We start from the raw sequence: 23,142 nt of genomic DNA on the forward strand, positions 1-23,142 counted from the left end.
AATCTCACGCTTGGTTGCTTCATTGGTGAGGGGGGAGTGCTGATTGAGCCCCCGTAGGGTAAGCTCGCACTCCAACCTCCAGCCTCTGATCAACTCTAGGGCAACCAAGTGTGAGGTGTGATGGATCTGTGTGCAACCATGGGGAGGTGGACCCTCCTGGTTACCTTGACTACGATGCTCACCCTTACAGGACTTCAGCTGACCTCAACAGCAGCTGAACCAGGAGGCAGGCAGAAGAGATGGACACACGACAACTCTCACCTAAGGGACATGACGCAAGATCACATTCATCCGTGGATGAACAATGCCTGGTACCGTTATATCCACGACAGAACAAAGGCAGAATTGGCAAATACAGACTGTTATGTCTGTTCTCATATGCCCAGCACGTCGACACACCTTCAGGATGACTGCAGTGAACACCACTTCTACAGTACGCCGGAAAAGAAGATTAGTGATTCCTAAACTTCAACCACATGACCCGATATGGGGAGGCGACGTGCCTAAGGAGTTTAAATTATGGACTACTGGACAGAAAGTGCTCCATTCATTGTTCCCCTGGGTGGGAGCTGGAAAAAACATGCTGAGAATTGAAACTCTGGATTACCGGTTTGGACTTTTCCTGAACGCTTCATGTAAGATCAACGAACAGCAGAACCAGGAAATTGATGCATTACGGATTACAGCGATGCAACATCAAGTAGCTCTGGACATGTTATTAGCAAAGAAAGGGGGACTTTGCGTCCTTTTTAATACCACATGCTGCACTTACATACCAGACGACGTGCATTCATCAAACATGACTGACGCCCTGAATGTTTTGAGACAGATCCAGCAGGCTCAAGATCAGGACTATGTAAGTGATACAAGAGACTGGTTCTCTTGGCTATACACTGGCTCCTGGTTACAGGTGCTAAAAAGACTACTCATCGGAGTTGGGATATTTTTACTTTTATTTTGTGTTTTTGTAACGTGTATATTGCCATGCCTAAGACTCATGATTAACCGCATAATATTTTCTACTGTTGCTGCATATACAGCTGTGACAAATGATGATGATAACTTTGGCCTGTTGGAACATGAAGACTTTGTGTGATTAATGACGATGTGACAGAAAATGTACGACAAGATGTTACAAACTGATATCTCACTAAAAGTTTTTTCTGACAACAGGAGGGAATGTCAATGGAAAATTGTATTTAGTAGTCAGTATAATCTTTTAGTGATATAAGTTTGCTTATGGTAGGATGCTGTTTGTAGTTATTTGGTAGTGACAGGATGTGTGATTTTTAGCAGGCTTGGTTCACCCCCACATCCTGGGAGCATGGGAGAGGTCGTACCTTGTTTTATTGTTTTAACGTAGCTATGTCTGTTTTAGTCTAAGTGCTTTAACTGCTGGACTTCCTCACCGTGCCATCTAGGGTGGGGGAGACTACCCTCTTTATGACCAAGGATGTACCTTTTGTGCTTTCATGTTATATGACCCTTTGATCAACACACACACACACACACACACACACACACACACACACACACACGCTCAATGGAGTATAAATAAAGACCGGGGCAGTTCTCTCACTGGAGTCTCTTAGAGTAGAGGCTGCCCTTGCTAGCAAGAAGTTCTGTGTGTTTCTCTTCTCTGAGTCTTTACTGAAGAAGTGTTTTAGAACATTTTTCCTAACAGCAGTAAAGTTAGACTGAGCGTCTGACCTGGGGTGCGTCTTAACTCTCACAAGGTCACCAACACGAAACGTGGCATGTCGATGTCTCAAGTCATAGTAATGTTTTTGTCTGTCATGGCTATAGTCCAAAGCTGCTTTGGCGTGGTCGTGAGCTTCCTGCAGGGAGGCTCTCAGAGTCTCAGGGTAAGGCACACCCGGTTCATCAACACCTGCTGTAGAAGGCTGAGTGATAAGGTCAAGCGGGGTGTCTAACTCACGACCATAAAGCATCATGGCAGGAGTCATACCTGTACTGTCATGGGGGGCGGTGCGCAGAGCAAAGCAAATCTGAGGGAGAAACTTGTCCCATGATGTGTGCTTATCACCTACATAAGCGCGGATTGCAGTTTTCAGAGTCCGGTTGACGCGTTCAGTAGCATTTGTCTGAGGGTGATATGACGTAGTGAGTCTGTGCACCGAGCCTAAGGCAGAAACAACATGTTCAAAAAGCTCACTCACAAAAGGAGACCCTCTGTCAGAAATGAGGTAAGTGGGTGTACCATGCCTAGCAAAAATGTCAGTGACGAATTTACCAGCTGCTACCTGAGATGTAGCTTCTTTGACAGCACTGGCTTCAACCCATTTAGTCAAATAGTCAACAAACACGATCAAATAAGCATTACCAGTGGGGGTGCGGGGAAGTGGCCCAACAAAATCCACACCCACATACTGCCAGGGTTTCTGGGGGACAATGGGAACCATAAGACCGGCTGCTTTTTTCTGACTTGGCTTGGTGAGTTGGCACACTGAGCATGAAATCACATAGCGTTTCACATCAGCTGCCATTTTGGGCCAGAAAAACCTAAAACGCAGTCTAGCCAATGTCTTAGAAACACCCAAGTGACCTGCTGTGGGGTGGTCATGGTAATAGTCCAGCAAGGTGCCTCTCATGGAAGTAGGGGCAAACAGTTTCAGCTCTTTCAAAGGGTGCAAAGCACATGTGGACTTGGGTTCTCTGTGATACAAAAGAGAGTCATACACAACATACTGTAACAAGGTGGCATTGTCCTAGCTGTTCAGAGAGTCTGCTTCAATGTCTCTGAGGAGTGGACCTGTGACATGATCATCTAACTGCAGCTGTCTGAATTGTGAACGGTCAGCCAGAATGTCGGGGGGCAGAGTACGAATGTCCAGGCTGCCCATAACAGCATGATCTGGTAAAAGATCAGTCGGCCTGTCACAGGTCAGAGGCAAAGGGTTGCGTGACAGTGCGTCGGGAACTTTGTTCTGTGCACCAGGTTTGTGCACTATTGTGAAATCAAAGTCCTGCAAACGAAGTGACCAGCGGGCGAGTCGGCCCGTTGGGTTTTGACGAGACATGAGCCACCTGAGGCTGTTGTGGTCAGTGAAGATAGTAACATGAACACCTTCAACATATGGGCGGAAGTGTTCCAGAGCCCATATCACAGCGAGGCACTCCTTCTCTGAAGTGCAGTAGGGGAGTTCAGCTTTGTGAAGGGAGCGACTAGCAAAAGCCACAACGTACTCACGACCCATGTCATCCTTTTGCATCAACACTGCCCCAAGACCAATGTCACATGCATCGGCGTGAATGGAAAAGGGACGGTTGAAGTCTGGAAATGACAGGATCGGGGCTGATGTGTCATGATCCTTCAAAGTGTCCATGGCCCTTCGACAGCTGTCGTCCCAGTGGAAAGCATTGTCCTTTCTGGTGATGGCGTGAAGAGGTTCGGCATGGCGGGCATAATTCTGAATGAAGCGTCGATAATAGCCAGTCAAGCCAAGGAACTGACGGACGTGTTTCACTGAGGTTGGGGTATCAAACTCCTTAACCGCCTTTACTTTGTCCGGATCGGGCTTAACACCTGATGATGTGATGCGGTACCCGAGAAAGGTGAATTCATCGAGGCAGAATTGGCACTTTTTGAGCTTCAATGACAAGCCAGCAGCCTGGAGTCTGCCCAGCACCTCCTCAAGATCCACTAAGTGCTGTTCAAAGGTAGGTGAGGCGATAACAATGTCATCCAGGTAGACTACGCACGTTTTGTAAATGAGGCCAGCAAGCACAGAGTTCATGAGTCTCTGAAAAGTTGCAGGTGCGTTGCAGAGCCCAAAGGGCAGCACCCGAAACTGGAAGAGACCGCAGTGAGAGATGAAGGCAGTTTTAGGCTTCGAGTCCTCTGCTACAGCAACCTGCCAATAGCCTCGCGCTAAGTCCAATGTTGAGACAAACTTTCCTCTTGCCAGAAAGTCCAAAGACTCATCTACACGAGGCAGGGGATAAGAGTCTTTTCGGGTAACTTGGTTGAGCCCTCGAAAGTCCACACAAAACCTTGGTTCCGTGGCCGCTCTATTTACAATGACTACAGGAGCTGCCCAAGGGCTTGTGGAAGGTTCAATGATGTTGTCCTTCAACATTTGTTGCACTTGTTCTTCAATCACACGTTTCTTAGCAGGTGACGTGCGATAGGGTGGGAGTTTGACAGGTGTTGCATTGCCAGTCTCTATGGCGTGCTCAGTGAGAGCCGTTCGACCAAGTTGACCATCAAACAAGGAGCTAAACTTGCTTTACTAAATCTGCTCAGCATCCTTGTTGTTCTCTGAGAGACTTGCTTCAGACAGTTTGGCTGTTAAGTCTGAGCGAACCAAGTCCAAAGACATCAGTGTTCCAGGTGAATGTGAGTAATCATTTTGAAGGTCCTCTTCATTGTCTGCGAGTGGGCAGGGGATGTCCTCAATGTAGACTGTTCTAGTAGGAATGTGAATAGAAACAGAAGCTCTTGCCATAAAACCCATTCCCAGAATGAAAGGAGAGGACAAATCTGGTATTATGGCAAAACGCTGGTAAAAGTTCTTGTTCATGAATCCAATATTGAGCCAAATAACACCAACAGGGATACAGGGAGCATTATTGGCGAGGTTAACTGCAGGACCATTCCACTCACTTGTGTTTCTAGGGTAAGAGTCATTTACTTGAATGAGATCTGCTCGTACAGCCGAGAGGGAAGCACCCGTGTCGAGGGTAGCATCCACAGATGAAGCATTGAAGTTCACTTTCGTTCTTAGTGGGGTATTCCAGTGGACTTGTGAAAAATTGTCTTCCAAGTGTCCAAGACTGTGTCCACCCTGTAGTGAATCGGGCGTGTGAGGCTCCGTTAGTAACTGGGGGAAGGTTGGCCTCTGTGAAATGTCCTCCTCCCCCCCCCTGTAGTTTCCCGACTGCCTGTATTGTGGCTGGGATGTGGTGCTGCTTAATTCCACCTTTTCATGGCCAGGGTCAGAGGGGCCAGGTACTGGCAATGGCTGGACTGGGCCATGCCTAGCGGTGTTCGAGGCTCGTTGTGGCAAATGAGGTTGGGTGTTACAGTTTGGGCAGGTGCGTGTAGTGAACCCTGGCTGAGAGCATTTGAAGCAGTAAGGTTCAGGCTTATAGTTGTCTTTGCTACATAAAGCAGGCTGTGGTCTTTGTGGTCCAAGCACTGAGTGAAGCTCATGAGCGCGTAGCAGCAGGTCCATTACAGAAGTGACATTAGCGCCATACAGGGCAACTCTGTATTTTTCGAGAGCATGTTTACTAATTAGGTCAATTCTGTCTTTTTCAGGTGGGGGGCTCTTCAGTTTGTCAAACTCACTCAACATGTGGGCGACAAAGGTTGGGAGCGGCTCGTCCTGAGCCTGAACACGATCCAAAATTCCTCTCAGGATGCGTTCTTGGTTGTCGGAGGGCAGAAAAACTGTCTTAAACAGTTGACAGAATTGAGCCCATGATGTGATGTGGGAGCTCAGTGCCTTGAACCATTTCCCGGGCTCTTTTGCAAGAAAGTGTGGCAGTTCGTTTGGCAATTGCCCATCAGTTAGGTTCAATGAGGCTTTGTATGTGCCAACTGCATTTAACCAGTCCTCAGGTTTCACTTTTCCGTCCCCAGCATACACAGGAGGCTCCAGCTTTGCGTGATGTAAAGCTGCCGCAATCACTCTGGAAGTGCTGCTGAGTTCAAGTGAGTGAGATGGGAGGAAAGGATTTGTAGGTTGAAATGGGTTGCTGGGCAGGAACGGATTGGTACTGTTGGTGGGTTCAGTTTTGTCCATCACATGAACATGAGGTGTCGATGTGGCCATTGGGAAAACAGGAGACTGTGGGACTGCAGGAGGGGGAGAGTTCCCCATTGTGAGTTGGTCCCACTGCCTTAGTAAACTCTGCTGTATGTTCAGTGAGTCACTTAAACAATCACTAAGCTTATTCACCTCAGTTCTTAACTCCACCACTTGTTGGCTAAGGCTAGGAGTCACATTTTCAACTATCTGGCACATAGGTAACGAGGTAAGTTCCATGTCTGAGTCAGAGTCGTCTGGGCAGTGTGCCATTGCGATTTCAAAAAAATTAAGCCGCTCCAGGGCACAGCGCAGTTATTGATATAGCAGTAAAAGAGTCAGTTAGGTCAGACTAGAAAGACAAAACTGCAAAAATGCGTTCAAGATTAAATTTAGAAAAACCACATAAAATTTCGCCCAACAACTGAAATTAGACTGGAGTGATCAGAACCATGTTATTACAATAGCATGTCTGCAACACTAGAGCTCAATGCAAGATTAGTTTTAAGTCGTTTTGTTATACTGAGCCGAAGACCAGCACCAACGGTTGTAGTCGGCCAAGCTATCACTTACATGTGCTACAGTCAGTCTCAGCAGAGGGAAAGGGGAATGAAAAGCCAGCAGAAATGTTCATGTCCAGGCTCTCCACAGAAGAATTAATCCTTAGAAGACGAAACCAACAACAAATAAAAAATCCACGGAGTCCATTCGCGTCGCGGAGTCAGCTTCTCTCTTTTTCTTTCTCCCAAGCGGAGCAGCGGCACACCACGGTATCCAGAAATTATTCGGGTCCCACCTGAGCTAAGGCTGCAGCCATGGCTGGAGAAAACGTCCGAGCGTCCGCAAAACTGGGGGGGATTTCCGAGACAGTTCAAGTGCTAGAAGAGAAGAATCCTCGGCGGGATGCAAAAATCGTCTGAAGTCCAAGGGGAAAAAGTTCGGGCGCCAGTTGTAACGTGCAGTGGAGATGAAGCCAGCCGCGGAGGTGTGCAGGTGGATAGCAAATGAGCAACAGCTTCTGACTTTCCAAAAAGTACTCATTTATTTACAATATCAAAAATAAAAATGCTACCTCTACCACACATTACTAAAGAGCACACTAGTCCACGTACACACGGGAGCATACATTACAGGAGGAGTGCGAAGAAGAACAAAAAGGGGGTGACACCAGTCGTGAGACAGGAGGCGCCGCCATGTGGTGATACACTGCATTACAATAGCAACTGTTACAATATAAATATTGTTCTGAGAGGCTTTTTGTTGGTTGAGTCTGAAATTGATTGTATGTACAATTCATATCCTTATAAAACGGCAGAAATATGGTGTTTTATTAATAAACTTACATTTATGGATATAAAATAGCTAAAAGTATTAACATGCCTCAGAGAAATCACTAATAACACTAAGGGCTGGACGGATTTGATTTGCATTCTTCAAGAAGAGTGTGGTGTCATCTGCTAGCTGGCTGATGATGAGCTCCTTATCAGCTGTGCTGATTCCTTGTATAACAGGTCAAATCTCGGGGTGGAGTCTTAATCATTTTAATTGAGCTATTGCCATTCGTGTACAAGGTTTTGATAGCTTTACAGAAAAATGCCAAATTTTTCCAAAGAGTGGAAAATAAATTGATGTTCAATTGTATCAAAAGCCTTTTAAAAATCCAGGAAGAGAATGAAGCTATAGTCAGATACCAAATCAGAGTAATCAAGTAGATCTAAAACCAGTCTCATGTTCTTAGAAAGGTGTCTGTTTCTCATAAAGCCTGATTGTGTCTCATCGATAATTGTGTCCAAGAACTCTTTCATTCTGTTAGCAAGTACTAAAGCCATAATCTCATAGTCATCATTGAGCAGACAGATGGGTCTCCAATTATCAATAAGAAGTAAGTCTTTGTTTGGCTTTGGAATAAGTGTTATGAGACCCTGAGTAAGAGTAGGAGGGAGGATGTTATTCTCTACACTTCCTATGAAAAGCTGCAGTAAGAACGGAGCCAGGAGATTAGAAAATGATTCATAAAACTCTGCAGTTAAACCATCTGTGCCGGGAGATTTGTTGGCCTTAAGTGCAGAAATAGGATTACAAACGTCCTCCACAGTCAGAGGGCTGTCACAGTGACTTCTATCTTCCACAACAATAGTTTTTAGGTTTTTAATATTATTGAGAAACAGCGTTGAGACACACATATATATATATATATATATAGATATATATATATATATATATATATATATATATATAGCAGCTGGATAGCGTAGTGGTTAAACTACACGCCTTTGGAACAGAGGATCGCAAGTTCGATTCCTGCCTGGGGCGTCTGTATCCAGTAAAGGGTCCTAAGGCTAGACCCCCTATGCTAAGCAAGCCTACCGCAGACATGAGCGAGACAGATAAATATGAAGGCATGCCGGCTCGGACGTCGCCCGGATCAACAAGGTCCGCGTCAGGTGTTGAGGAACCAGGGCACCCTGACGAAAAGTGGGCTACTGGAACAAGAAGGCATCGGTGGGCAAGGGACGAAAACAGGGCGTTGTTGGAATGCTACTACGCAAGTAACCCCGGCGGAAGGGGCTACATGAATAGGATGAGGGACCTATGGATTCTTCGATACCCAACATCCACAATGACGGCGAAACAACTAGTAGCTCAGTGTTCCAACATTCGAAAGAAGGGACTGCTCTCACAGCTAGAGATTGACGAGGTACAACACAAATGCTACGGCAAGGAGGAGTCAGGACGCCAGGTCAGGGGGGAGATATCATCACCCCCACCCGAGATTGGGTACATAGCCCCAAGTGCGATAGGAGAAGGATCGTTGAGTGCGAGAGGAACTGACCTGAAAAATAGGATCATGGCCAAGCTTGAAACCTGGATTCCCCGTAGCCGGTTACCAAGATTACGTGAAGTACCCTCAGAAGGTCTGCTAGATGATGTTAATGCAGCACTACGGGCAATACCTACAACCACGATTACCGACACTAACAAGCTGATCTACAATACGGCAGCAGTGATCAGTGAGATGCTTGGCTACAAGTTGAACAGCCACAAGGGGCAGTACCCTCCATGGAGAAGGAGGCTAGAGGGCAAGATCAAAGTAGCACGGAGGGAGGTTAGCCAACTAACGGAGTTGCAGAAAGGTGCGACAAATAAGGTGCCTAAGAAATACAGCAAGTTGTCCATACCTGAGGCCTTGGAAACTGCCAAGCAAAGACTCACAGCCTTGGCCAGCCGCTTGAGGAGGTACACCAGAGAGATAGAAGGCAGGAGAATAAACCAGCTGTTCTCCACAGAACCAGCAAAGGTGTACTCTCAGTGGCAAGGGAACAATAAGAGAACAGCACCACCAAGGCTGGAGACGGAGCAATACTGGAAGAGCATATGGGAGAAGGATGCAACCCATAACGGCAATGCTCAGTGGCTAGAGGATCTGAGGGCAGACCACAGCGACCTCCCTGAACAGGGTCCAGTAACCATCACAGTGGCAGATATCCAAGAAAGGGTCTCCAGTATGAAGAGTTGGACAGCACCAGGGCCCGACATGGTTCACGCCTACTGGCTGAAGAAGCTGACTGCACTCCACGAGCGTCTGGCAGCACAAATGAACCAGCTGCTAGTTAACGAAAGACACCCGGAATGGCTAACTGAAGGCCGGACGGTCCTGATCCCCAAGGACCCCAAGAAGGGACCGGTCCCCTCCAACTACCGACCAATAACCTGCCTCAGTACTACATGGAAGCTCCTGTCAGGCATCATATCGGCTAAGATGAACAGGCACATGGGTCAATACATGAGCGGGACACAGAAAGGAATTGGCAAGAATACCAGAGGTGCAAAACACCAGCTACTGGTAGACAGAACAATCAGCCGAGACTGCAAGACCAGACTGACCAACCTGTGCACTGCCTGGATTGATTACAAGAAGGCCTATGACTCAATGCCCCACAGCTGGATACTGGAATGCCTAGAATTGTACAAGATCAATGGGACCCTAAGAGCCTTCATCAGGAACTCAATGGGGATGTGGCGTACAACACTAGAGGCCAACTCCAAGCCCATAGCACAAGTTACCATCAAGTGCGGGATCTACCAAGGAGATGCTCTGTCCCCACTGCTGTTCTGCATAGGCCTGAACCCCCTCAGTGAGATCATTAACAAGACTGGCTACGGATACCGACTACGGAACGGAGCAGTTGTCAGCCACCTCCTGTACATGGATGACATCAAGCTGTATGCCAAGAGTGAACGAGACATCGATTCACTGATCCACACTACCAGGCTATACAGCAATGACATTGGAATGTCGTTCGGACTGGAGAAGTGTAGTCGAATGGTAACAAAGAGAGGGAAGGTAGTCAGAACTGAGGGGATTGAACTACCAGAAGGCAACATTGCAGACATAGAGGACAGTTACAAGTACCTGGGGATCCCGCAGGCAAATGGGAACCATGAAGAGGCCGCTAGAAAGGCTGCAACCACCAAGTACCTGCAGAGGGTCAGGCAAGTCCTGAGGAGTCAGCTGAATGGTAAGAACAAGATCCGGGCCATCAACACATACGCCCTGCCCGTGATCAGGTACCCTGCTGGGGTAATAAGCTGGCCAAAGGAGGAGATAGAAGCCACTGACATAAAGACAAGAAAGCTCCTGACCATGCATGGAGGGTTTCACCCCAAGTCCAGCACCCTGAGGCTGTACGCTAAGCGGAAGGAAGGGGGCCGGGGACTGGTGAGTGTCAGCACCACAGTCCAGGATGAGACAAGGAACATCCAAGAATACATTGGGAAGATGGCCCCAACTGACCGAGTGCTCAGTGAATACCTCAGGCAGCAGAAACCCAAGAAAGAGGAGGGAGACGAGGAACCATCATGGAAGGACAGGCCCCTGCACGGTATGTACCACCGGCAGATAGAGGAGGTGGCTGATATCCAGAAATCCTACCAGTGGCTGGACAAAGCTGGACTGAAAGACAGCACAGAGGCACTAATCATGGCAGCACAAGAACAAGCTCTGAGTACAAGATCCATAGAGGCTGGGGTCTATCACACCAGGCAAGACCCCAGGTGCAGGCTGTGTAAAGATGCCCCAGAGACTATCCAGCACATAACAGCAGGGTGCAAGATGCTAGCAGGCAAGGCATACATGGAACGCCATAACCAAGTGGCCGGCATAGTGTACAGGAACATCTGTGCCGAGTATAACCTAGAAGTCCCAAGGTCAAAATGGGAGATGCCCCCAAGGGTGGTGGAGAATGACCGAGCTAAGATCCTGTGGGACTTCCAGATACAGACGGACAAAATGGTGGTGGCTAACCAACCGGACATAGTGGTGGTAGACAAACAGAAGAAGACGGCCGTAGTGATCGATGTAGCGGTTCCCAATGACAGCAATATCAGGAAGAAGGAACACGAGAAGCTGGAGAAATACCAAGGGCTCAGAGAAGAGCTCGAGAGGATGTGGAGGGTGAAGGTAACGGTGGTCCCCGTGGTAATCGGAGCACTAGGTGCGGTGACTCCCAAGCTAGGCGAGTGGCTCCAGCAGATCCCGGGAACAACATCGGAGATCTCTGTCCAGAAGAGTGCAGTCCTGGGAACAGCTAAGATACTGCGCAGGACCCTCAAGCTCCCAGGCCTCTGGTAGAGGACCCGAGCTTGAAGGATAAACCGCCCGCAGGGGCGTGCTGGGTGTTTTTTTATATATATATATTCTACTTTTCTAAATGATTGACTATTTCAATGGAGAACCTAAATGACACGGACCCGTGTTTGTTATTACATATCTCTATTTTGAATGTGACAAGTCTATCATTGCCTGTTATTCATAGGTATTAACAGAGTTTTTGGCCTTTTTTTCCTCTATAACAGTTAATTGACTCTTTACAGTGGCCTGCTGTGGTTAATAATAACATGTTCAGTCATGAGTGAAATCAAAGCTTTTCTTCACTTTAGCATTTAACATTCCCAACAATATAATGTGATACCTTAATTAAAACACAGTTAATAAAACACAATTTTCTTAATGCAAACATCAGTGACTCAACATTAGCAATCAAAGGGTTCAGTCTGCAGCTCACACTCATGTGAAGCTACAGCCTCCCCCTTTAGTCTCTGTCATCCTTCTGCTCCTGCACAAACAAAGCAAGACAAAACCTCCACCCTTCTTCTACAGGCTGGGTGAATTGTTGTGGACATTCACTAATCCTAAAGTCGGCACCGTTTTTGTCTCAGTATCAAGTCAGTTAAACTTTTAGTCGTCAGTCCGTCACAGTCCAGTCACATGCATACATCCACACACATTCATACCAGATATTGCTGATAATGGAGTCTCACGCGCAGCCTATTCGAGCCTCCATCACCAGCAAGATGACGTCATCATTTTAAAGGAAAACAGCTCCTTGTTTTTGGACTGGATTGACTCGCTGCAATCCTTTTAGGCTCAGGACTTCTCATGTGATCAATGTCACATATAAGTGAATTTCTCCCAAGCCCATTATAATCATTTGAGATACTCTGATGTTAGATCTTCAACTAACATCCGAGTATCTCAACCCCCCGGAGATCGTTAAGCAACCCCCCGGGCTACCCGCAACAGCAAGCCGCAGGAGGAGACGTTGCGAGCGGAGGCAGAAGAGAGGCAGGCGGGGAGGCCTGTGGGCACGGCTAAAGACTAGTCCGTTTAAACCACCACTCCCGACCATATTCCTCTCCAATGCCCGTTCAATCCGTTACAAACTGGATGAAATACGACTGCAGATCGCCACTCGACGGACTTTTAATAACTGTTTGTGCATGATTTTCACTGAAACCTGGCTGGACAGCGCCATTCCCGATGTGGCTATTGATCTAGCAGGCCGCACCGCCTATCGAGCCGACAGGTCTGCGGACTCGGGTAAGAAGACTGGCGGGGGGCTGTGCATCTATATTAACAACTTTTGGTGCACGAACGTCACGGTAACGGAAAGACTGTGCAGTACAGAGGTAGAACTGTTGGTGTTAAAGTGCCGTCCATTCTATCTCCCTCGGGAATTTTCTGCCGTTTACATCTGCGCTGTTTACCAGATGCTAATGCTAAGCTAGCGTTAGCACAATTGAGCAGCAGCATCAATAACAGCCTGGCAGCACACCCGGACAGTGTCTTTATTGCGGCTGGGGATTTTAACCACGCGGACCTGAAATCTGTACTTTACAATTTCCACCGTAATGTGAAGTGTGCTACCAGAGGAGATAGAACGTTGGACCAGGTGTACACTAACATGGCGAATGCATACAGAGCCCAGGCTTATCCCCACCTGGGTCTGTCAGACCATCTCTCCCTTCTGCTACACCCAATATACACACAAAAGATCAAGAGCACTGGGATTACAACCAAAACCGTGAGAACATGGCCGCAGGATGCTATTCCGATGCTTCAGGACTGTTTCCACTGCACAGACTGGGATGTATTCAAGGTGCAGGACACTGACAATCGTGTCGCATTGGACAGTTACACCTCCACTGTCTTGGACTACATCTGTTTCTGTGTGGACAATGTAACAACTTGGAAACGATTCCGTGTGTTCCCTAATAATCCACCCTGGATGACACACGGAGTTCAACAACTTATTCGAACGAGGAACAACGCTTTCAAATCCGGGGACCAGGAGGCATACAGTGCTGCCAGGGCCAACCTGAGAAGAGGCATCAAGACTGCCAAGCAGCAGCACAGGAGGCGTATCGAGGCCAGGTTTGAGAACAACACAAACCCAAGGCAGGTCTGGGAGGGCATCAGGGCTATCACGGACTACAAAAGGAGAACACCATCACCCTCAGCCGACAGTTCTACTCTGGCTGAGGATCTAAATCTCTTTTATGCCCGTTTTGATAGGGAGAACACCGACCCTGTCCTGTCCCCTCTCCCCTCAACCGATCCTGCTCCAGTCCTGAGCACTCATGAGCTGAGGCGTGTGTTCCGGAGCATTAACACCAGGAAGGCGGCCGGGCCAGATGGAGTGCTGGGCCGGGTGCTAAAAGACTGTGCTGCGGACCTGGCGGACGTCTTCACCTATATATATAACACCTCGTTGTCCTGTTCACTGGTACCATCCTGTTTCAAAGCAGCAACCATCGTTCCCATCCCAAAACAGTCAAATGTCACATGTCTGAACGATTTCAGACCTGTGGCACTCACCCCCATTCCCGCCAAATGCCTGGAGAGACTGGTCATTAAACACATCAGAGCTGCTTTTCCACCATCCCTGGACTCGCACCAGTTTGCATACAGGGAGAACCGGTCAACCGAGGATGCGATCGCCACAGTGCTGCACACATTACTGAAGCACTTGGAACACAGGAACACCTATGCAGGGCTCCTCTTTGTAGACTACAGCTCGGCTTTTAATACCATCCGGCCATACAAACTCCGTCCCAAACTCCACCAACTGGGACTTAACTCCTCTCTGTGCAACTGGATTGTGGACTTCCTCACTAACCGTAGACAGAGTGTCAGAGTGGGTAAGAACACCTCTTCCATCCTTGTGGTCAACACCGGTGCCCCTCAGGGGTGTGTTCTGAGCCCTCTGCTATACACTCTCTTCACCCATGACTGTATTTCCTCCTGCGCGTCCAATCTCATTGTTAAGTTTGCCGATGACACTACAGTGCTCGGACTTATATCCAACAACGATGAGACAAACTATAGGACAGAGGTGCAACAACTAGAGTCATGGTGCCACGACAATAACTTGGTCTTAAACACCAAAAAGACCAAGGAGATCATTGTAGATTTCCGGAAGAAGGGTCATAACAACCATCTGCCTCTCTTCATTGGCAGTGAGGCGGTGGAGAGGGTGAGCAGTTTTAAATTCTTGGGGGTAACTGTGACCGAGGACCTGTCCTGGGGCAACCATATCACCTCAGTTGCACGGAAGGCCCAACAGCGCCTCTACTACCTGAGGAGACTGCGGAGCGCACACATTCCCAGATCTCTGATGTTGAACTTCTACAACTGTGCCATCAGCAGCGTTCTGATGTATGGATTTCTAGTGTGGTTCCCCAGCTGCACCAAGGCCGATCAGCAAGCACTCCAGCGGGTGGTGAAAGAAGCTGGCAGAATTATTGGAACAAGTCTGCCAGAGATCAGTAATATCTTCCCCACTCGCTGTCTGAGGAGGGTGCACAGTATCCTGCGGGACCAACATCACCCTGCGCGCCACCTTTTCCATCTGCTGCCCTCAGGGAGAAGGTACAGGTCTATACAGGCCAGAACATCCAGACTGGCCAACAGCCTGTATCCACAGGCTGTGAGGCTCCTGAACTCTCTGCCCCCCTCTCACGGACAATAACCATATCCAACTTCTTAATAGCAATGAACTGGTCTGCATTGGTGCATCATATCTTTATTCTCTCCCCCCCTCCTGCCCCCCCTCTTTCTTAAATAGATAACTATCATATCTGATATCATATCTCACAGTACAATAATATTGAATAGGTTGCATTGTTGTACTTTGTCATGTTTCTCAGGTCTTTGTCTGAATTCCTACGAACATTACTTGTCATGTTCTCATGTTGTTGCTAAGGATTGTCTTATTGCATTGGAGTCACACTGGGTTAAATATTTACACTTGGGTTTTAAGGGGTATTTATTATTTTCTTCATTATTTTATTTACGGGTTGTATGGAAGCCCCAAACGCAATTTCATTGTTCTCTGACAATGACAATAAATACTTAAATACAAATAAATACAAAATACAAATACATGGAGAAAAACACTTTGCCACTGTTTCCAGTAAGAATATTTTATAGCGCTTTAAAGTTCAACCTCTCAGGTCTGGATTAAAGAGCTGATTTGTTAAATCGGGAACTCACAAAATACCAAAATATCACCACCGGTGGATCACACCTCTCAGATGTTCTTATCTCAGTGCACTGTAACAAAAGCACAAACAAACGCAACCAATAGAATTCTAATAAAGTAACAAATACTGGGGCCCATTGCAAACATGTCCAAGCATAAAACCATCTTTCTCTCTCTTAGAGAAAGAAAACAATCCAAACCTCACTGATAAAATCAACCTAGTGTCAAGCAAAACCCAAAAATCAACCAAAACTTCACCAGAAAGTTTTTCTCCCTCCCGGGACAATATTGTGCAGGAATACAGGCACCGTAACTCCTTCTTGCACTGACAAAAACATGTTGGATTTACTTGATTCAATAGTGGACACTGGTTGCACACAAAGGTTTTGCTTTGGCAGAAACTTAAACACCTGAGTTAAATCAACACAACCTTTTCATATTCAGTAAAGCTGCATGTTGTGTTCATAAAACACGATTGAAACATGTTCAGATGGAGTAAGTTGAGCTCCTGGAACATTTTAATCCTTCAATTGAAATTGAATGGGTCTACAACAACTACCATCCTCCTATCTCTATCCTGGTTGCAGCAGGGCTGGGAAATAACCCTGAAGTGATAGGTTACCAGGCAGGGTACACCCTGGACAGCTCACCAGTCTATCAGATAGAAACACACAGCCGTTTACATTCATGGATAATTTAGCCCAGGACCTTCTTACTGTGGAGCAACAGCACTAACCAGCATGCCAACAATGGAGGAAATACAGGAAAGCTATGATTTCCTGTATTTGAGGCAGAATTATTTTGTTCTTGCCCTTGACAGGTTAATCCACAATAAATAGCAACAGCATGCATGTGGTGTGTGTGTCGTTGTCTGCCTCTTATAACTCCAGTGATTTTCCTGTAGTTTGAAATCTTATGCGGTGTTGACACAATAATTTGTTGTAAACCAGGAAATTCCCAACTGTGGTAGAAAGCACAGCTTAGCCTTAGCAAATGTTCAAAGAAAAGTCGTCACTTCCTGATTTCTGCTTCACTGATAAATATTGTCACACTGGGGTTTTTGCAAATGATATCAGTGAGCACTGTGTGGCAGCTGGAGTCAGACAACTGAAGCTCCCACAATCAAGACCACAAACAGCTTTCAAAGGAGATTTGAAGCTTTTCTGGCAGCAAGCTTCATGATTTATGGGACTGTAACTGGAACAGAAACTACCTGATCACCAATGGTGAGCTGGCATGGAATTATTTTTATGACATTTTATCAAAGTTATAAATAAGCATGCCCATTAACACATAGTGAGTGAGCATGTTTTCTTCCCACGCAGTGAACAGCGGATGCTAATGTTTTTGTCACTTTTTACAGAGTCAAACTCAAAGTAAGGTCAGTGCTTCCACGCTTTAAACGCTGCACGCTCACACTCTCTCCACACTCGATAGATTATCCATTGTTCATCTGCACACAGCTGCGGTTTTAGTAACGCAGTAACGCAGCGTGCTTACGGGAAAGTAACAGTAATCTAATTACCTTTTTTGCAATAGTAATCCCTCACTTTACTCGTTTCTTGAAAAAAGTAATCGGATTACTGCCCATCTCTGGTTGGAGCTGTGCACTTGTGGGTTCAACCTTTTGTACACGTTTATCTTTGCTGTGTGTACTTGTACCTCTGAGTGGAAGCTGAACTCTTGAGTTCGAGTATCGAAGCATCAGCTGTGACGTTAAAGTCCAAACAGCTCGTTCATTTGACGTGCAAATGAACGAAGGTAACGCCGTTTTCATGTGGATGTGTCACTGAGACACTTTCCACATCCACAGCTCACAAAATGGGAAAACTATAGAAGTATAACAATGAAGAAGTTACTATGTTACGGGTCCCAAGGATGAAGACCTCGATGACAAACATGTTACCTGTAAAAGCAGGTGAAGAGCAGAGTAAGGAAGACACGATGCGTCTCTGCTTTCCTCCAGAACGTGTCTGAGTCTGATTTATTTCACACAAATAAATGCTATAAAACACTAAACATGAGCTTTCAATATACTGTTCAGCTGGTTCCTCATTCACATCAATTACATTTACTTATTTCACAACATCAGTGAAATATACTCTTTTTAACTGGTTCAGTTTCTCAAGTTCACACTTCTTTCCATAACAGCTACATCCTTTTATCAGATCAATAAACACATCACATTGTCTTCTGCAGTGTCTTACTGGCTAAACAGTTCTATTCAATAACAGCATTGGTAAATACATTACATTTGTTCCCTCCAGTAATTTACTGGCAAAATCACTATTTAGTGCATCATGAAACACAGCTTGTTTAATCAACCCATGAATGCCTCTGTTAGCTACACAGAGTTGCTCAGAGTGCTTGTGTTACACTAGCTAATCTACTCAGTCACTTTAACAGAACTATTAACATTCACATCTCACAGAACTGATTTGATTGGAGCATTACAACACGTTTGCACAGAGCATAGGAGCGCACTGACTCTGCTTCACGAGCGCTCCACCTAACGAGCGGGCTCGCGGTGCGGTCGCGCGGGACACTCCTCTGGTTTTCTCCCGTGTTTACATATAAATAACTTTGGCGGACCGCCTTAACTCTCCCATTCACATTAACGTGGGTAACCATGGTGACAATAAACAACATTTTCGGTGCGAGCACCGTGTACCGACCTGTAAAAGCAGGTGAAGAGCAGAGTAAGGAAGACACGATGCGTCTCTGCTTTCCTCCAGAACGTGTCTGAGGAAGCAGCGGAAGGTGGGCTCCACTTACTGCTCCCCGAAACCCCGGAGCAAGCACCAAAGTTCCGCCCTCACTGCTTTCTAACATAAAATGAATCCCTGTTACATGGATTTTCTATCCTCTTAAAGAAACTGAAAATAAATACATATAGCAATGAAAAATGTCCCGTTACATGAGTGTTTTACACAAAATAATATTAATGTGGTCATTCCCTCACAGGGGTGCCACAACTACACTGCTGTTTTGACAGAGACACAGTGTGTTTATCTAACTTGGCTGAAGCCAAAGTTCTCCAGACAAATTCAGTCTGTTTCTGCCAAGTGTGAACTCACTGGATGAGCGCCAGATACACAGAATCAAAAAGGGATAAATTACTTTTCTTATGTCATGTTCCCGTCACAAACTGGCTCAAGGAGAGGGGAAGCAGGAGTCCACAGATGAAATGTTCCTATAAATAAAGTGGAATTTATTCAAACTTTACCAAAACTTCAACACATCAAATACAAGCAGCTCAGCAGGGAGTGGATGTGTGTTGCATGTGCCAGGTGGATGCAGAGAGAGGCCGGGGCCACGTTCAAACCTGAACACGCTGCACAGTGTTTTGTTCCATTTGTTAGGGATGAATGAAATGCTTCCTTGAAAGGATGTGTGCAGTCACCAGTGGGCGTGGAAGCATGTGCGCCCTCATTTGGTGGGTGTGCAAGAAAAGTCATCCTGTCACACAGCAATGCCTACATAAATCACACCACTCTGCTTAAAATAATAATGTTTAGTGAAGCAGGTGAAGCAAAGGGCTGCTTTTAATAGGCTGGGAGACCCAGGTGTGCTGCTTTAGCTGCTGAGCCTCTTATGACAGAACAGCGGAGAGTGGTAAGAAGGGAGGAGGGGGTCTGGCTGTGTTTGTGAACGATAGATGGTGTAACTCTGGGCATTTCTCTATCAAAGAGACGCTATGCTGTAAGGACATTGAGCTGCTAGCGGTTAGCATGAGACCGTACTATCTACCACGAGAGTTTACACACGTGATTATGATAGCTGTGTATGTCCCGCCCTCTGCTAACGCTGCAGCAGCCTGTGAGGTCCTGCACACTGTAATCAGCAGACTCCAAACACAGCACCCTCAGGCCCTTTTCCTGATCTCTGGGGACTTTAAAGATGATGTAACCATTTAATTATGGTTACATAATTAATTATGTAATTAATTATGCAAAATACAAAACGCTCAGCTGTGTCTCCAGTCAAAGCTCTGTAACTTCAGAGGTGATGTTCATATGTTGACTAATGGTTTTCTTTCATTTTTGATGTACTGCAGAATATTTGTATAAAATCCAGGCCAGGAAAATCTCCTTCATGTGTTTCTGTGTTTTGTCTTCAGCTACGTTGACACAAAGGCCTCTGCTGTGACGCTCACACCTTTGATAAAGTCTGGAGAGTGTCAGCTTCCTTTTTATAGATACAAAAATATGTAATGTTGTGAACTCTGGCCGCAGCGGCGCAAGAAAAAGGAGAATTACGGGAAGCACTCACAACAGGTAAAATCAAAATAACAAAGTAAAGTACGATAAAATAAAAAACAACAAAAGAACAACACAATATACTTCCCCGTACTGTTACTGCTAACCTCTGTTAACCTAGTAACTCTTACCTTCTAACTGACAGCTGCTCAATAAACGAGCTCCATAAACGCTCCATATTCACCTTTACATGGAATATAAAGGGAAAAGAAGAAACACAGTGCTGTGTCAGCGTTAGACATATAGATATATCCTTGCTTTTAATACATTTGAAGGTGGGTGGGAGAGGTGCTTCTCCGCGTAGTCTACGGTCTCTTTGGGATCGGTAAAGCTTTTCCTCACATCACCATGGGTCACTAACAGCTTTGCAGGGTATAGCAGTCTGTACCTGACGCCGGTCATCCCACGTAGTCTTCCTCTCATATTTGCAAATGCGGCTCTGCGTTTCCAACAGAGGGAGGGAAATCTGGGAGGATGTTTATTTTAAAAACATCAGGTTCTTGTTCTCTGCAGCTTTCAGCAGAATTTCCTCACCAATGTGGTAGTAGTGCAATCTCAAGATGATGGGCCGAGGAAGATGACTTTGTTTGGGACGCTGGCGATTCACTCTATGTGCTCGATCGATGAGTGGCTTCTCCTCGAGAGATAGCGCCTCCGCCAACAGGTGTGAACCAACTCAGTCATCTTGGGTCCCTCTGTGCCTTCTGGTATTCCTGCAGTTCTTAAATTATTCCTCCTGGAGTGCCTCAAGAGCTCCACATCTCTCATCTAACTTCTTTACCTCCGCAGACAAACGCTCCACAGTGGCCTGGAGAGTGGCGATGGTGTCAGAGTGGTTCGAGGCACAGTCCTGCAGTTCAGTCAAAGTGTTATCATGCCTGGCCACGTCGCTTTTTATGTCCGAAATTGAGGGCTGGATGCTCTGGTTCAAGGATGATATCTCGCCTCCTATGGTGGTAGAAATCTCTAATATGCAAGTGTCCAGTGCTAGTTAGTTAGTTCTAGTGGTTAGTGGGGCTTTATTTGATGATTCTAGTGTGTGTTACATTGTTGTCATATTGTTGAGTCGCAGAGCTGTACAGTGTTACAGTTTCTGTAGAGTCTGGTATAAGGAACTCAGATCCCTCTGTGAATAATGTTCACTGAAACTGATCTGTAGTTAATGAACTAGTCAGGATTTACACTAGAGAATGTTTCTGCCATTACATGGCCTGTATTTGTAGAGCGCTTTACTCGTCCCTAAGGACCCCAAAGTGCTTTTTTGCCCAAGGACACAACGACCGAGACTGTCCAAGCCGGGGCTCGAACCGGCAACCTTCCGATTACAAGACGAGCTGCCAACTCTTGAGCCACGATCGCCCCACATATTGTTGTCTTTTGTTGCAGACACCAAGTGTTGAGATCCTGTCTCAACCTCCTACATTCTTCCAGCAGGTTACACATTATTTTTTGTATTTGGAATCAAATATATGTGTCAGTTGGGCCTAGTGCAGGGGTCAGCAACCTTTAACACCCAAAGAGCCTTTTGGACCCGGTTTCCACGCAAAGGGTCAGGGTTCGGGAAAACACTGGGAGCCGCAAATACTTTGTGACATCTAAAATGAAGATAACACTGTGTATATTGTTTTTACCTTTATGCTTTGTGTGAACAACTACAGTGTGTTGCTTATGAAATCCATGAAGTGCTACAGAGAAAATTACATTTGATTTATGTAATGAACACATTTTGAGCTCTTAAAGAAATATAACAAAGGAAAGCTGAACTACAATGATCCATGTAGCAAACACAAACTGTTATATCGCCTTTGGGCTTTTGGAGCCTTGACCTGACTTTTAAAAAATAATTGGAAAAAAGCTCTATGCTGCTACAAAATGAAAAATAGATATTTGCAAAATTCTGCCTAAGTATGTATTTTACCTGGTTACTGCGTGTGGTGGGCGTGGTCTGCAGCGCCACTGCAGGGGAGGCGGACGCACCTGAGCGGCACCCGCAATCACGCCTTAACGTCTGTGCTCTCTCTGCTGTTGTTGGTGTGTGTCGGGCTGTGAGCTGCAAAGCTACAGCCGGCTGTGTGCGCACAGCAACCGTGTGTGTAAAGTGGTCAATAAAGAGATGCTGAAAAGCGCGTTCATGCAAACATCGTCGGGTCTGCCGTGATATGTTTACAACGGGACTTCTGCTCCTGAACCTCTGCGCACAGCGTCTGCAGGTCGGGGCTGTACGAAGTCACTTTATCTCTACAGACTGTAAGCTGTCGTCTGTGAGGCGTGAGCGTGTTTATTTGAACACAGTTCACGGTGGAGAACAGCTGCTGACATAATGTGGATCCGAAGATCCATAACTGGCCTACCTGGGGCTGAAAGTCTCCATAAATGCAGGCGTTTCGGCGGCTACACCGGCTTCCACGAGTGTGACGCTTATTTTGAGAAAATAATAGAATATAAATGTATTTTTATATTTCAATATCACAATAATCTTCCAATGTAGAACTACAAGTTAAAAAAGAACTAACATAAATCAAATCCACTTCAGCTAAATACTTCTCATTTATTTCCATCTTACATGCTGTGACTGCAGCCATTCCCACATCTCTGTGAATGGGACTCATGGACATGGATCAGTGGTTGTTGATCAATGGTCCTGAGAATCTGCATAATTAAGATGAAGGAACGGAGCTCCCAGCCCATCGTTCCTGCAGCTGCTTTCAGTCTTTATGCAAATGTCCTGTTTGTAAGACTGAAACCTGCAGCTGAGACTGAAGACGTCACCTGATGATGACGACACGTTTCTCCCACAAAACGCTGCGTCCAGATGAACAGAACCAACAGACTCACTTTCCTGGATGATTGAGATGCATCAAGACTTCATTGTGTGTTACTTCTCATTCAGCACAGACACATTATTCCTGTTAGGTCATGTCAGCTGTCACTCAGTACAAGCACAACTGTGAACAACACAAACTTCTCTTCAATGTGTCACAGAAACACTAAGTGTGAGAGCCTGTATGACACACAGGACAGACTGTAAGCTCTGCTGGCTGCACAGCACTTTGTAGCAGTTTTCCAACATGTCCTCCACCCGTGATGTCAGTGGTGGGACCCCAGTCACAGCACTCAGCATCACCTCCTTTAAATTTATTTTATAGCAGTTCCTCCCGTTACTCGGTGCAACGCTTCTTAAATGTGTTTTTGCAGGATAAAACACAGCAGGTGGTGTAGAGAGGACGTCAGCTGACGGAGCAGAGGGAGGCAGACTGTGGATAAATGACAGAGTGAGAGGAGAGC

The 23,142-nt window shown here is 46.2% G+C and overlaps 2 protein-coding genes across 2 annotated transcripts in view; both read right to left on the reverse strand.

The window, feature by feature from the left end:
* Window positions 1–17,648, reverse strand: part of LOC146672671 (uncharacterized) — a 32,895-nt gene extending 15,247 nt beyond the window's left edge. Inside the window, exon 1 of the mRNA XM_085388212.1 lies at window positions 17,505–17,648. The gene's annotated coding sequence lies outside the window, so the exon portion shown is untranslated. The remainder of the gene's footprint in view (window positions 1–17,504) is intronic.
* LOC146672672 (uncharacterized) lies at window positions 4,254–7,194 on the reverse strand. The gene has a single exon (XM_085400897.1). The coding sequence runs from the start codon at window positions 6,045–6,047 to the stop codon at window positions 4,254–4,256; it is 1,794 nt and encodes a 597-aa protein (XP_085257023.1). The 5' UTR covers window positions 6,048–7,194.
* Window positions 17,649–23,142: the final 5,494 nt, after the last annotated feature.

This window comes from Rhamphochromis longiceps, linkage group LG3 (genome assembly GCF_057381845.1).
Source record: "Rhamphochromis longiceps isolate RC_006_pf linkage group LG3, R_longiceps_female_GT1.1, whole genome shotgun sequence".
Lineage (NCBI taxonomy): Eukaryota > Metazoa > Chordata > Actinopteri > Cichliformes > Cichlidae > Rhamphochromis > Rhamphochromis longiceps.

What these genes read in the sequence shown, in the direction of transcription:
- LOC146672672 (XM_085400897.1), bottom strand. Translation starts at nt 6,047, where the DNA reads ATGGCACACTGCCCAGACGACTCTGACTCAGACATGGAACTTACCTCG.